Source organism: Gobio gobio (assembly GCF_949357685.1).
Source record: "Gobio gobio genome assembly, chromosome: 18".
Taxonomy (NCBI): domain Eukaryota; kingdom Metazoa; phylum Chordata; class Actinopteri; order Cypriniformes; family Gobionidae; genus Gobio; species Gobio gobio.
Window position 1 is genome coordinate 42,558,816 of NC_137111.1, and position 17,159 is coordinate 42,575,974.

Consider the following 17,159-nt stretch of genomic DNA (forward strand, 5'->3'; position numbering starts at 1 on the left):
CTGATAGAACACTGATGAGAATATTGCTCGAGAATATATTTACAGAGATAATATTAGAGATTAGAGATATAAAATGAGAGATTTAGGCATTATGCGTTGCTATTGACGACGGCCATTATAAGGAAGGAAATCCCACCGAATCTATCTTAATAAAGTGCTTAGAGCTGCTTGATTTATTTTTTGTTTGTTGATTTTCAAATATAAATTGATAACCGTGATAATTTGGGTCACTATTATCGTGATGTGAAATATCCATACCATAATATATTACTTGCCTGTTGAGAGGAGTTTATTTCAGCATCATATAAAATAAACAATAATGATAATAATATTAAAGCAAACACAGCTCTGGTATCGGAATAGTATCGGTATCGGCTGATATCCAAATGCAGGTATCGGGATCGGATCAGAAGTGAAAAAATGTGGATCGATGCATCCCTAAATGGCACCCAAAAACTTTCAAAAGTTTGGGGATGGTAAGAAGCCGTTTGATCAAAAGTACAGTAAAAACAGTAATATTGTGAAATATGATTAATTTAAAATAAATGTTTTCTATTTTATTATTTATATTTATTTAAAATATATTGTTTAGTAAATAATTATAGAAATGTATTCCTGTGATGCAAAGCTGAATTTTCAGCATCATTACTCCAGTCTTCAGTGTCACATGATCCTTCAGAAATCATCCGAATATGATGGATGATTTGCTGCTTAAGAAAAAGTTCTTATTTTCATATTGATGAAAACAGTTGCTGCTTAATATTTTTGTGGAGACTTTTAAGATTCTTTGATTACTAAAAAAGTTAGCATTTTTTATTTGAGCATTTCTCACAATCCATTTTTATTTTAAAATATTTTTTGAGAAAAACAAATGCATTAATGGCATAAATTTACTTATTTACATTTATTCATTTACCAGACACTTTTATGTGGAAGAAGAGAAATTTTGAGGAATGTCTTGTAACAATGTCTCCTTTTCAACTTTCAACTTGAAAAGAAACACTCAAACACTCTTTTGGTAGCAGTACGAATGGTTAATTTTAAGATAGAAGGCAATCTTTTCATACAAGGTCATACATCTGAATAATCCCATTATAATTCTGTACCTCAAACAAAAAGGTGCAAATATAACCATGTGTTTTTGACTGAAGTGTCGGCAGAGACTGTGTCAACTAGACTCTCCCCTGTGAAGACTCTCCCCTTCCTCTGTACAGATAAAAACACATATGCACTCATACATATTCAAACACACTTTTGCCTATAGGCTGAACACGTAATGCTTACTGTACTATGCTATACTACCCATTTGTATGTTGTACCACCACATTTTTATATATAAATATATATATTTTTAATTTTGGAAGGGAAAGTCACTATAGTAAAGTCAGCATGTGTCATTGCTATACAGGCATTACAGTTATCAAAGCGATTCAAAGAAAATCAGGAAGCCTTTAACAGGAACGCTGTGTTGTATCAGAGCCCCACTATTAGCTCGCTGCTTTGCCTGAAAGCATCTGCCACGTTTCAATGACCCCAATCACGCTGAAGAGGTGCTCGCTGGGTGATAAACAAACAGAAATTGTGTGTTGGTGCATCTTTAAGGTGATTACACACACTCAACTCATAAACCATTGTGAACAATGTGCCAGGCACTTAAAAATCACCCTTACGCAAAGACCTCAAACATAAACGGCTAACCAATCCATTAAAGGGATCCCCTGGTGTTAAGACTTGTATGGCTTAATATAACATAAATGATGTCTCTTACTGAAATATGTAGTAGAAAACCCATGAAAGATCTACGTTATTTAAAAATTCATTACATATTTGGACAATGGGCGGCCCCATTTTGTTTGCGTTCTATGTCGATGTCGTACAATGGTTGCACTCGGCAATCAACTGGCGCTACCTGTAGCTATTCTTACCACAACTCGAAAAAATGTTTCAGAATAAAATAAATAAATCAAACAATTGCCTTGTAATTGCATCTAAAACACATGTACACACACTGACAGACTGCTCTGTTTCCATCGAGATGTGTTAGGGGCTGCCCTTGTCAGTCTCCACGACAGGGCCGAATCCGAAATCGCCCACTAAAACCTCAATCACTATTCCCTATGTTAGTCCACCAATACAGTTCACTTGATGAGTGAATGAAAACGAGCGAGTTCATTCGGACAGCCGTTGCGTGTATGACGGCTGTACACTCGGTATTGCGGTGCAATGTGGGATTGAATGAGTGCACTCAATAAGGTCCACTATGGTTTCAGACACCACTACAAATGGCTGTCCCCTCAAATAATGCCCTATTTGAGGTTTTAGGGGGCGATTTCAGATTCAGCCAGGGAGAGTGCTGGCCAGCCGAATCGGAACCAGGTGACAAGTCAACCCGCATGTATAACATTACAGCTGATTGAGCGTGTGTGTGTGTGTGTGTGCACCGATCTGTTTGTGTGTGTGTGTGAGGTTGTGTGCATGTGTTTGAGTGAGTTTTAAATGCAATTACAATGCAATTAATTGGTTTTGTTTAACTCTGAAACATTTTTCGAGTTGTGGTAAAAAAAAGCTACAGGTAGCACCAGTTGATTGCTGAGTGCAACCATTCTACGACATCGACATAGAACGCAAACAAAATGGCGCCGCCCATTGTCCAAATATATAATGGATTTTTTAAATAACATAGATCTTTCATGGGTTTTCTACTACATATTTCAGTAAGAGACATCATTTATGTTATATTGAACCATACAAGTCTTAACACCAGGGGATCCCTTTACGGAAACAGTTGCGCCTGTGTATAGAAGGACAGGATCTACTAAAACAGTGCTGCCAGGCTAACCTTGACACAGGTCAAACACAGCCAAACACTCATTCATCTTTGTAATGAGCAGAAGATGGAGCTTGAGCAAGAAAGCTGGACGGTGGCAAGCAATTTTAAAGCATGTTCAAACCTTTGTGTAGTTCACTGCTGGCTTTCTCCATGATGTTTGCTTTCTAGAAAGCAGTGGTGTATACACTCACAGAAACAATGTGCTGTCCATTTTTGACAGAAACCATTGCAAAATGCTTAGTTTAAACATTTAAGTGCCGGTTCACACAGAACAATCTATTTTACGAGTTTTTTAACCGTTTGGAAGTATGTTTCAGACCAAATGTAGTACCTACTATACAGTATACGATTTCGGATGCAGTGAATGAATACATGTAACAGTTAGGGGCCATTCATGCTTTTTTATGGTCAAAGCAAGGAGACGTGTTTTTGAACTTCTTTTAACTTTTGCACTGCATTTTTAGAATTGTCGCCTTATGCATGAGACCCCGCAAAAGACAGCAGATGCGGATGCAATGGTTAAACAGGTCCGTCTGGACCTGGAAAAATCAGTGCAGAAATTCAGAAATGGGCCCCAAAGTCTGAACAAACATGCCATTCATTCTTGTACCACTAAATAAAGTGCGTGCATCACTAAACCAACAATGTCTGACAAAACACCTTGTCAAGCCGCTGCTGTCACCCGCTAACAGGAGTTGGGTCACACTGCGATGGTGTAATGAGTGAAGGATCTAATGGACTGACTGATGCTGTGATTGACTTCTGCTCTAATGGATCCACTGGCTGCTGAACTCCTTTGTAATGAACTTCAAGCCTAATAAACTTGCAGTCTAATAGAACACGTATTGTGTTGCTCTTGATGAAAAATCAAACAGAGCACTGCAATTGTAGAGAGTGATTGCCTAGTCTTTACAGTGTGGAGAGGAAGGCGAATGATCGAAAAACATGAAATCAAAATCGACCATTTAACGGACACAACTTCAGGGGTGCATGTTAAACCAATATATTAGCCTAATAGCACTGTGTTTACTGTATCCAATCAATCCCGTTAAACCCTGTCCATTTCAAAGAGTAACAAATAATACATTAATAATAAAGCTAAATAAAAAACTGAGGGAGTAAGAATATTTATAAGAATTTTTATCATTTTTAAATTCAATATTCAATAACTAAAAATAAAAAAAGGATAAAAAATAAGAAAGAGTAATAATAATATATAAAGGAAGAGCAACAGATAAAGGAAGATGAAATTAAAAAAACAGAAATAATATTAAATGATTTATCTCTATTAAATATACATAAACTAAAATCACTCAACTCTTTCCCTGCCAGTGTTTAAGTTGATCATTTCCACAAAACTTTCATGGCTCACAAATATTTTGTTGTATGAATATGAAAAAGATGGGCATGTTAAGTTTTGGAAAAGTGTACGGGGGGAAGAGAGGAGACAACAATCAATAAAACAAAAACCTGCAACACACTCATTATACAGACACATGAATATTAAAATATGGCCACGGAGAGAAAAACAGAGTTGAGGGCACCTTGATGCATTTTAAAAATCTAACCCTATATAACATCAAACTGCCAAAACGAGGGAGAAACGCAGTAGAACATTTAAGTACTTTTTTTCAATGTACAGTTATTTTCAGTACATTTAAGAGCTCTACGGTCTCTAAACAAATGACACGCATCAGTTTAACACAGAAAGAATAAAGGCAGTTACTTTTTTGCTCATTCTTCTTTGAATTTTCGGTCTACATTATTGTCTTCTGTGTATCAGAATAATCCATTGTGTCATCACGTTCATGATCAGAGCTGTATCAATGTCCTTATTTGCAATTTAATTTGAAGAAGACGTGCGCAAACACAATGCTGTTCCATGTTTAGAGCACTAGAGTATATGAAATATGACCATCTATGTGATCCACGTGCTGAGCGTTGTTAAACTCACCGTGGTGTTCTGCGCAGAAACTGCTCTCATGCGCACACCGCGTGTTGTCCGCTGTAATGCGATCTAAAGCGTAATACAGTGCTGTGATTGGGTTAAAAGAGTTCATACTCATGAATAAACACAGAGGACCAGCTGACATAGAATTGTGCCCACAGCCAGTCACCCTCTGAAGGCACGCTTCTAGCTCAATTAAAAAATAAGTGCTATTAGTGTTTTCAGCGTTGTGCAGCCTGTACACATCTGTTCACATCTCAAAAAATTAGTTTTGGGGTTTTATGAGGAAAAAAAAATTTGCTTTATGCATTTTCTCTCAACACTTAAATGTGGGTAAGTTTCATTAGAGGGGTGGTTGATTGCCCCTTTTTACAAGATGTAAAATATGTCTCTGACGTCCCCAGAGTGTGTATGTGAAGTTTTAGCTCAAAATATCCCACAGATCATTTTTATAGCATGCTAAAATTGTCACTTTTTGAGGGTGAGAAAAAACGTGCTTTTTTTGTGTCCCTTTAAATGCAAATGAGCTGCTGCTGATGGGGCGGAGCTTCAAGAACTCCAGTTGGCAGCTCTGATAACCTCATGTAGACAGGCAATGAAACTGTTCAGCCTTTTATGTTCAAACCGGAGTCGGACAATTATGGAGAGACTCGAGAAGAAGTGACAACATGTAGACTGCAACAGGATGTTCATGAATGGTTAGTTGATGAATGTATGTATGTGGAGTTACTATCTTCAAGTCATAAATTAGCATATTCTGTCATGATAATCTATAAATTCTACACATAGCCTCACCCCCCTTTGTTGCATGTTCACGGGGGTGGGGTTTATGTAAATTTCAACAAAAAAGTGTAAACACAGCCCATGTCAGCCATTTCTCAAAAAGACGAGCCGGCTGGCAGAAGCCCCTACCATGACGCGAATTCACGTCTGTTGTGAAGTGAATGTCACGCGCGAATGAAGCAAGTAAACTCAAAATGTTCAAGCGTCCAACTTTGTGTGAACAGCGCGAATTATTCGCGTCAATCGCGTCCGGTGTGAATGCCACATAAGACTAAATTAAAAACAGGTGATAAAATTAACACTACATTCACTTAAGCAATAGTTCTTTTGCTTGTTTGTGCTTCTTCTTCACTTGTTTTTGGATCTGGAGATTCTGTACTGTTTCAGAAGATGTGTGATAGCATGCCCTACCGTATAACACTGAAGACATGGATTGCTGGAAAATGCTGTCAATGGCGAGGAAAGAGTTAAAAGATATTGTTAAAATAGATTGTTAAAATAGACTATCAGTTAAAAACACAAATATGTGCCTTCACCCTCTAACCAGATAAACCCATCCATATACAGTGAGGGAATTTCTCTGTCTCTACTAGCAAAGATTTATTGATCCAGTCAAGTAATGCAAAGCTTTTTCTGTAGGGCTATCAAACAGAGCAAAGCCTCCAGACAACTGAATATACTCCAAACACACACACACACACAAATCATTCCAACCCTAAACTTTTGAACGGCAGTGTATATATTACGTGCATTATGTTGTTCTGCAAATAGCACAAGGCTTAAGTCTCAATGTGCTGATTTAGCTCTGCTGAATCTAATGGTAGAGTGGCATAACCAACGCAGAGCTAATCTCTTCAATTGCTAATTGGGATGTAATCAAATCTAATGCAAGCACAGTGGCGCAAATAAAAGTCTAAACACTCATACTGCTAATGAGGTTGTAATTTATGGCCAGCATAGAGCGGCTAACACAGTCCTAAACATTAAGATTGCTAACAGGGACGTCTGTCTCTCAGTAGGGTGTCTCATGTAATGAGAGTCGAGCCAGCTGTGCCTCCCTCTCAGTTTAGCATCTGTGCCCACAGTGCCGCCCACATGCCAATGCACAGGCTAATGATTAGCAGATTAGTGTACACAGGCAGTAATCAGCAGATATGACGCCAACATCCAGCCTATAGCAGATAACTGCGAACAGTCACGTGAAGGACAGATATAACCATGCTGAAAACTGTTTAAACCAAGCTGATTATGACAGTACGATTGTTTTATGAGGGTCTAGGAAGGGGGAGATCAGTAATACCACACCAGCAAACCACTTTATGTAGTTTCAACTGTTTTTTTTCCTCCAGCAGGGCTTCTTATATAACAAATCGTTGTAAACATGTTGCTTGATTATTTAGTTATGGGGAAAAATAATGCGTTAAAATGATTAGACCAGACCTACGTAGTTCATCTTACATTTCACACAGTTGATTGGTGACAACAAACATATGTGATGGAGCCTATAGAATGCCCCTACAATTCAAGACGTCAGGGAGAAAATGCCCCTGTGTGAGTGTCTCATATTTATATCATGATAGTTAAGTGATAGCTTATCACACGAGTAAAGAGCGCAATATCACACAAGTGTTGTTTTTGTCCCAAATAGCATGAGTGCAAATGTGATATTGATTTTATACAAGAGTTCAATAAATAAGAAGTTAATATTGTGTTATATTTTAAACACAAAATACTCTGCTTTTGCTCAATTTTTGCCAATGGAAATATGACCTATAAAGCCGAACTGTTGTGCGTCTCTAAGCGGTGCTTCAATTCTGAATGAATCCGTGTTTTGAGTGAATCAATAGAGTAAATCAATGATTTTATGGCCCATATATGAATGACTCAATGACTTACTCATCTAGACATTTACCGCCACCTACTGACCATTTAATTTTCTTATTTTGAGTATAATTTCATAAAAATATTTCCATATTAATTAGACCGTCATTAAAGGTATTGTTCACCTAAAGAATTTTAAATTCTGTCATCATTGTTAAAGCCTAAAAGTTTGTGTAAAAAATCATATGTTGAATCAAATATAATATTTCTTTCTAAAGCTACTTTTTGTAATGTATTTGATGATTTTTTCATTTAACACAATAATGACTTTGAATCATCTTTTGGGGGCAATTTCTCAGTGGAATTTGATTTGCATTTAATTAGCTATTAATTGATTGCCACTCTGTGTAATTATTTAGATTAAAAAGTGTAATTGCTTGACAGCCCTGCTATATACACATATACATACAGTCAAAGCGAAATTTATTTAGAAAGGTACGTAATGGATTACAATCAATCAATCAGCTGTCAGCTGTTCAATTAAAGTACACAATTAGATAATACCAATTGCATTAGCAATTAAAGAAAAAACACTTCAGCAGCTCAAAGTGTCTGAATAATTTTGGTCCCAAATTTTTATACATTTCACTGGTAGTCACTGTATGAAGAATTTTTGGGTACATGTCGTCAAAGTCTACTTTATTTTGCTCTCCTCACTTACATAAATTAACTATAGTGTCCTGCACCGACCAGTGAAACATTTTATCTGGTGTCTGAATAATTTTTGGTTTGATATATATATAAACTTACTATAGAAATACACCTATGTTGACTTGATCAGCATTTCTCTAATTTCACCATGTATCTTGGATTTTTTTCCCACTGAGCTTTTAACAATGCATTGTGGGATTGCCTTATCCCCTAAAGAAGCCTTCACATCGAGGGGGTTCCAATTCTCTGCCTTAAAATGCTTTAAAAGTGGCCAGATTGCGTTTTTGAACACAGTTAAATTTCATCTGGTTACACTTCTCTTACACTTTCTCTGGTTACGCTGTGACGACACCCAATACTGTAGTAGCAAATAAAAATACCTCTAAACTGGAAACTCTCATTTAAAAGTAGACAGAGACAAATATGATGGGTTAGAGAGCTTTAGTAGACAGCTTGAGTCTGAGGTTATGTGCATGTGTACCCTAGGGTGATTTTGATCATGATTAATGTGATTCGCCTTTCAATTTTAATTTTCATTAAGGACCTGCTGTCCTCTCCGACTCCTAAATAGCAATGGAATTAATAAAACATATCCTTTGAAATATACAGTGCAGGCCTGCAGCAGGGAATCCAAAATGCCTTTGGAAAGCCGAACAGATTGAAGTGTGTTCTGTGTTCACCAGCCGCCCCCCATTGCGAGCCCAGCCCGTGTCATGAGTGGCAACTGGCAAATAATTAAACGGGCTCGTCTCATTAGAACAGGTGACAGACAGCGGAGACGCACAGGTAAAAAGAATGAGGTGGAGTGAAAGCAAAGCAGACAGAGAGAGAGAGAGAGAGAGAGAGAGAGAGAGAGAGAGAGAGAGAGAGAGAGAGAGAGATGTAGAAGAGGAGAAAGAGAGAGAAGCACAATTTATGAGCCGTTAATGGGCTTATAAAGTTTGAAGAGAGAGCGCAGATAAAAAGCAAGGGGAAACAGGAAGTTCGCTTACTTTATTTGACAAGCTGAAAAATTAGAAAAACAACAACAACAAAAAACTTTTGTCTGCTGTCGAAAACTTTGGTTGAAGGAGTTTTTTTGTGATAAAGTGCTTACATTAATGAGCAATTAAAATCTGCATGTGATAACAGGTGGTTCCTAGATAGTCAGAGATCTTTGAACCCCATCAAAAACACCCATTAATAAATTATAACAACATTATTTACTGATTTATGTGTCATTTATGCCTTTGAGGTCCTAAAAGGGAGGTTTGGTCAGATTTAGCTAACTTCTATGGACACACATATAGTACCCTGCACAAACAAACACATTTCTAGAAGGCTCTGCTCCCAAACGTAGTCTGTTGTCTAATTAAAAAGCATTTTAGCTGCGATTCAGCTGCTAATTTTGGCTAGCTTTTTAACTATTTCCCCGACATTGACGGAAATTTGCGTCATTTGTGAGAAAACGCATTTTCCAGAGTTTTCGCGGTTATAGGGTAAGGGGTGCTATTACACATCTTCTGAAAGAGTATAGAATCTCAGGATCAAGACGCAAGCAAAGAAGAAGCACAAACAAGTGATATCATATGTAAGCAGATGCATATGTAAAATAACTCGTGACGGGCAGACCGAGGCATCGTGAAACACTGAAACAGTTGAAGCAAATGTGCCGTATTGTGTCGAGGCTTTGAATCAATCCAACACCCGTCTCCACGAACAGTGTAAACGCAACAAAAACCCAGGCCAAACATGCATAAAAACACCTTTTACACATCTATTGCAAAAAAAAATTATTGAAAGTAAAATCTTTGAAATATTAAGTGTCTATATGTTCTTTTATCAATTGTCAGGGCTTGTGTTGTTTGTTCCATGGATGGCTCAGGCCACTATTAACTGACTATTAACCACCATCATTCATTTTAATTATACTAATGTCTAATTAAATGTCTACAAATGTATAACACTGATCAGAGATCAGGTAAAACCCAGACACTTGTTCAATGGTTCTCAGTGACTGCTCGTGATTCATGGGTTCACAGAGATCATCGCCCCCAGCGGTGAACCATTGACATTTCAAAAGTGTTTCGAAACGTTTCGAAACAGTGATGACGTAACGAAGCCTTGTTTACTGTAATCACGTGACTTTGGCAGTTTGTTACGCGCTCCGAACCAATTGATTTGAAACAAAATATTTGTAAAGCTTTGAAGCTTCATGAAATACGTCCTTCGGATGAGACGTTAAACCGAGGTCCTGACTCTCTGTGGTCATTAAAAATCCCAGGATGTCCTTTGGGAAAAAGAGTAGGGGTGTAACCCCGGCATCCTGGCCAAATTCACCCATTGGCCCCTGTCCATCATGGCCTCCTAATCATCCCCAAATACTGATTGACTTCATTATTTGGTCTCCTCTCCACCAACCAGCTGGTGTGTGGTGTGCGTTCTGGCGCAATATGGCTGCCGCCGCATAACCCAGGTGGATGCTGCACATTGGTGGTGGTTGAGTAGACCCCCCCCCCCCCATGTAAAGCGATTTGAGTACCCAGAAAAGCGCTATATAAATGTAACACATTTTTATTATTAATTATGAAGCAGTGTTTTGGAATTGCCATCACTAAAAATAACGCGATCATCAACATTAAACAGCATATAAATATAATAAAATGGCATATAAAGTTGCTGAATGAAATGTCGACCCAGGACGAGCTACAGGACTGTGAAGCTTTGGGGGATCTACTCCATCTATGTTTTGATCATCGTACTGAATCTGATCTGGATGTAGTCTTTGACAACAATATGATTTTTTTGAGAAACTTATGTGTTGATGAAAAAAAAGAATGCATTAAGGATTGGTTATATTCTTTCTTTTGATATATTGCATGTTTAGATATTCATACAACACAATATTCTCGGGGCCTTAACATTTTTGTATTGCATTTTGGCGGTGACTGACAACTTTTTATTTTTTTATTTTAACACTAGTGTTTAAAGAGTTAAGAGACATTCTTTTGGTAGCTTTCTAAGCGGCCGTTCACACAGGACGTGTTCTTGCATTAAAAAGCAGCTAAACACAGTGCAGACGTATGTACCACAACATCTCAAAGAACATATTTATAAGTTGAACCTAATTTAACCTGACATGGTGTCTTAAAAAGTGGCAACAGTCACAGATGCCCACTTAGTGCATGTTGCCATAAAACAACAATGAAAATGTAGTGTAGACGGATGATAGAATGTGTCCTGTGTGAAAGGGCCCTGAGGCAGTGTCACATGTTTCCTTAACATAGAAGACTATTCCATAATGCATTGTGACGAGTGAAAAAAAATAGCGTAGCGTATATAAAATGTTAATCTAATTCCAAATTGACTATTCTATACTTCTGAAGTGTATTCTCTTAGAATTACTACTGTGTGACACTGAATGATGGGCTTGACCAGCTTAAATATACCAGGATAACACGCACACCCACACACACACACACACACACACAAGACTATCTTGGAGCAAAGAGAATAGACAGATGTCACTTTGAAACAAACCTTAATGTTTTAACAGTCTGGATAAATAAGTAATGGATGTGTGGATGACCTCACCTCTCTCTCTGACTGTCTATGTCCTTCACTGTCTTTGACCTTCTGCTGAATGCTACTCATAAAGAACTGCACTTTCCTTGACAGATTCAGCCCAATGCTGTGGTAGTGGAGAACACTTTTGAAGACAGCACATTCCAGTTAGAAGCTGAAGTATATGCACGTGTGTATGCACACATACACAGATTTCTCCAGGGAAACAACGTCATCAAACTTCCAACTTGTCATATCGACACCACTTTCCACTATCCAATCAATTCTCCATCAATAAAACAGCAAAACAACAGGTAACCAAAGTGAAATAGGTTTCAAAGTAGAGAATTCAAATGTTTTTGTCTTTCTGAGATGGAGGGAATTCAAACTATGGTTAAAGGCTCACCAATATGTTTTCCGTTCATGTTGTAGTAGAAGGAGATACAGTAGGGGGTTCTGGTGGTGCCCGTTGGTCCTCGCGCTGCCGTCACATTGTACAGTGGAGAGAGCAGACGAGCTCGGTCTCCGGCCTGACGCGGCCGCGACGTCTCAATGTACATGTAGTAACCTTCAAAGTACAAAACACATGTGTTACCACAGGGTTTTTAGAAAATAGAAAGAAAAAAAAGAAAAAAGAAAGAAAATAAAACATTACAAAATAAAATAAAATAAAGTAGTAAGAAATAAATGCAGGTGTGGTTTTGCAGACGTTTTCATGTTTTCAAGAATACAAGCTTCAAGCTACAAGAATACAGTCTTTCTATGGAGTTCCCACTGCATCTGTAAAGGTGCTTATAAAATAATAAAATAAAAAAATAAATTAAAATAAATTAAAATAAATAAATAAAATAATTAAATTAATTAAATATAAAAAATAAAATAAAATAATAAAATAATGAAATAAAATATAAAATAATAAATTAAAGGAAAACTCAGGTGAAAAATGAACTTAGGGGTAATTAACACATGGCTACCGAGTAGATCGTTCTCTGGGATGCGTTTTCATGAAAATCGAATGTAAAGAGTTTTATCTCTAAAAGCAGATTAGCTTATAACGCGAGTGAATGGGGCACAGAGTAAGTAAAATTAAATCGCTAGTTTATACTACTAACAAGGCTCAAAATAGCCTCGCACTAACACGGTAGCATAATGAGGGTCCCTACATGCAAACCGAAGCATTGACAACTTTGTAAGTGGACAAACAGTTTAATAAGAAGATACTTTATAAAGACAGAATATTAAGCGTACACAGACAGGAGCCATCTTGGAAAACAGTCTCGACAAGTCGAGCCACGAACGCTGTGCTAAGTGAGCTGGTCGATAGGAATTATCGCAGCTTAGCACAGCGTTCGTGGCTCAACTTGTCACCGGAGTTGTCCTTTAAATTAAATTAAATTAATAAAAGAATTGCAAGAAACACAGGTGTGGTTTTGCAGATGTTTCTTCCTATGGAGTTTCCACAAGAAAAATTCTGTAAAGGTGCTTTAGAAAGATATTTAGTTTGAAAAAGCGCTATTAAAATACATTTGAATTTAATAGAAAATGTTTCTAGTCAGATTTCTGCATTCATAATTACTGTAAAAGTGATTAGAAAAAAGGATGTCCACTTTTAAAGCGTGTTGGTGGATGAGGATGTATTTGTGTGTGTTTTTACCTTCTTTCGTCCCACTCCTGTCTGTATCAGGCCCTGTATTAACCGACCGCTTGGGATTCTGGGTGAGATGGTTCTGTCTGGTCCAGTCAAACACATCGCTGCGGTCTTGAGTGAACCCACATATCCTAATATCCTCAAACCCACACACATGATCTAAACACAAAAACATGAGACGGAATTGAGGTTCACCTTGCTAGTTCAGTGGCACTAACTGCATGTAATGATTAAAGTTGAAAGCTCATAAATGCAAGAATGTGATACTGAATATTGAAATATGTCAAAGCACAATTTATAATTATCGATTCAAGGGGCGCTATAGCGGCCATTAGCGCAAAATGTATACTTTTTCTCATTCAGGTCAAATACTGTCCCATTTAAAGCATTACAAATGGAAATTCATATGGGAATTTAAGAGCAACATACATCAGAATCTGAAGCTGACATTTCTGCCATAGTAGCACAAGAATCGACTTAATCTGTTAAGCATTCGCACCTGTGTTCGCGTACTTAAGTATGTTCCTTGTCTAATGCTGATGAGCAAATCTAAAGAAAAGGTCTGTAGGTTTTAATATAAGGAGGCCTCTCGACAGGTTCCTCGGGAGTTCTGAAGTACTCTCAGCATATTGCCACGTTCACAGCGATTACCCTCTTTTAACGAACACAGAATACAGAATACTGTAGTTAGTCACCCAGAACGTCTCCATTCACACAGGCTGATTAACTCATTTTCCATGTGTGAGAGAAGACAGAGCGAATGAATGAAGAAGAATGCAGGATTTCCGTGTTGTGGTTTGAAATCACCATTCTCACAAGCATCCAGCTCCTCAATTTACTCTGCTGAATTCCAGTCTGTTTTAATTTATGTTTTTTTTTTCTTTGTACCTCTTTGGCAAAGCTCTGCGCTTATGCTGCCAGGAGAACTATGTTGAATTTAATTGGGAAGAACTGAAAGGCAGGGCAAGCGCGAGATGGGAGGACGGTTTAGAGGAGAGAGAAAGACAACGCACAAAAGCATCATGGAAAGAAAAAGTGAAAAACTGTCTTACCTGAAGGTCTTGGATAAGTGTAGGCTGCAAGAGAAAAGACATTAAGATTAAAAGATTTAAGATTAAAATTAATGTATACATACAGGGCTTGACATTAACACCCACCAACTCGGCAAATGCGGGTGACTTTCAGCAGCGGCGCCTAATGCAGTCACTCCTACTAGCCACTTTGGCGGGTTGAATTTTATATATAATATATAGGCTATACATTTTTCAGCTGTAGTCTTTTTAAAAGGCATACGTATCGATACTGAAATAACGCTTTCAATAGTGATTTTCCGCAGAATAGACACATGGTACAAGCTGCACTTTCTCGTCCTCTCATGATCTCGCGAGTTGACACACAAACACGCCTCCCCTCACTCACTCGTTTCATTTGCTCTGGATGAATATTGCTGGTGTTGCAGGGTTTGAATTGCAGCATGGGATTGCGTGTAACTGTGTGTGGCGAGAGCGTCAAAGTGGCCAGACGGCGAGAACGGTGTGGCGCTTCTTGCACGATTTGGACGTCGAGGAGAGTTGAAATCAGGTCAACTTTATGGTAATGAGCTATGATGCGGTTCGGCGGCAACCAATCAGAATGTAGAAGTGCTCCGCTTGAGAGGATTTCAGAGAGCGCAGTGCTGTAAACTTTGGTTCCGACCACATTCGTTTCCAAGCAAAATGGGGGAGAGGTTGATCATTGCGGTGGCGGGTTTGATAAGGCGGCGCGCAACACTATTTATAGGCCAGTTAATGTAATGTAGGCTGCACACAAATGAATGTTAATGTTAATTAAAGACCAAGGCTAGCAAGGGGCTATATGCGTTTTTCTGAAATTTAAACTCGCGACTGACACCTGTGGCCAAAAAACAGAACTGCTCTTATTTTCTGCTCGCTCTCGCAGCGGTGGTGACGTCACATCCGCAGACAGCGTGGGAAAAAACGACCCGCCAGAAAATAGGAAAAATAGGATACAAAATGCCAGTCTTGGCGAGTATTCACGTAAACACAGTCAGCATGTTTTAAATGAATGTAAACGGTTGGGAAAGAAAACGCATGTGTAACAGTATAATGGGTCCGTGTGTCAGGTCTTAAAGTGACAGCAGCCTAATAAACCTGCAGCCAAATTATGAGATGATGTCAAAATATATATATGCCATTCCCCCAAACCCCCCCACCCCCAATTAGTTTAACCAAATTATTATTTTACTATTTTTAAATGACCAGAAATGAGATTTAAAATATTTAATGCAAGCTATAAAATTTGTAAAAAAAATAAATAAATAGTTAAGGCATTTTTTCTACACTTAATGAACACGATACTTTCCATTATAGAGACCAAAGTAGCAATATGTCCTGTAGTATTAAATAGCATAATTAACAATAAATCACTTAATAACATTTGGATATGTTTTACCAAACATTATAATATAAAATAAAAATAATATTAATAAAATATATTTTTATTTAAAAGTAATAGCAATAAATAAATAGTTGCATATAGCCTACCAAACATTTGAATAATATAAAATATCTATAAATGATCAAACGCATCAATAAAAACATTTTTATGTATTAATAATAGTAGCAGTAACTAACATTTATCTACATATATTTAATTAATCAATTTACATTTATTTAATTATTTAACCAACCATATGTTATATATAACCCAATTTAACAAATTATAATACAAATAATTAAAAAAGAAATTAAAAAAGAACACCATACACAGCGTATACTTGGTCAATCAAATTAAAGGATTTGTGTGTGTGTGTGTGTGTGTGTGTGTGTGTGTGTGTGTGTGTGTGTGTGTGTGTGTGTGTGTGAGTGTCACAAAAGAAGGGTTTGATGTCTTCCAGCAGTCCAGTTATTCTGGAGGTTGGCCATTTTTTGGTCTGGTGAGAGCAAGTGCTGAGATTGGGACTTGAAGATTGAAAGACTATCCAATGGGATTAGATTCTATCAGCCGTTTCTGAGATTCAGACTCAGCTCTCGCACTGAAACGGCTGCTGTTCTCTAGCCATCAGCAAACTCAACACACGATGGCTGCCATACTTTTGACATCTCAATTTAACATAATCCCGAAAGCGAAACCTCTCATTTGAAATGCATGACCTCTGTTGATGGGAATCATGAGGAATTTAACAATGCTGGCTCGGATTCCCAGCTATGCTTTGTGCTTGCCCACATAAAAAATATATATTAAAAATTTAACAAAATTGTTATATTTCCAACCTGAATCTAAAATAAGAACTTTCATAATATGAAACTTCTAGTGAGTATGAAATACATTAAACATCAAGATCAAAATAAATAGATGCGAGGAGCTATACACATTCAACAACTGATAAGTGATATCTTGCATACAAAATGATGCAATTACAAAATGACTTGCATAACTGTCAGGTGACTTACGCTCTGAGTACTGGATGGTGCGCGTGACTGTGTTTCCGGTGCCGTAGTTAGTTATGGGAGTGAGGCTGACCTCATACGACAGAGGAATACGCAAGTCCGTCAGCGTGTAGGACATCAGCACACCTTTCACTGGCTCTTTAGTGGTGATCTGCTTGGACAAAACCATCTGTCGGTTCTGCAAAGAGAGAAAAGGGGCTTAAGAATATTCAACGGTTATTAAATAAATAATATACCTTTTTTAACATATAAAATCATACACTACAGTTCAAAATTTGCAGGGTCGGTAAGACTTTTTAAATGCCTTTGAAAGAAATCACTTATGCTCACCATGGCAGCAATTATTTGAAGACAGTAAAACTGTCTTTTTTTTGTGCGTGTGAAATATAACAATTTTAAATACCCATATTTTTCAAACATATTTAG

The 17,159-nt window shown here is 37.5% G+C and overlaps 1 protein-coding gene across 1 annotated transcript in view; it reads right to left on the bottom strand.

The window, feature by feature from the left end:
* Positions 1-17,159, bottom strand: part of mdga1 (MAM domain containing glycosylphosphatidylinositol anchor 1) — a gene marked incomplete at both ends in the record, with an annotated part of 286,007 nt that overhangs the window by 34,794 nt on the left and 234,054 nt on the right. The window contains 4 exons of the mRNA XM_079843317.1: positions 12,043-12,204; positions 13,291-13,443; positions 14,337-14,360; positions 16,737-16,911. Coding sequence (XP_079699443.1) covers positions 12,043-12,204; positions 13,291-13,443; positions 14,337-14,360; positions 16,737-16,911 — 514 coding nt within the window. The remainder of the gene's footprint in view (positions 1-12,042; positions 12,205-13,290; positions 13,444-14,336; positions 14,361-16,736; positions 16,912-17,159) is intronic.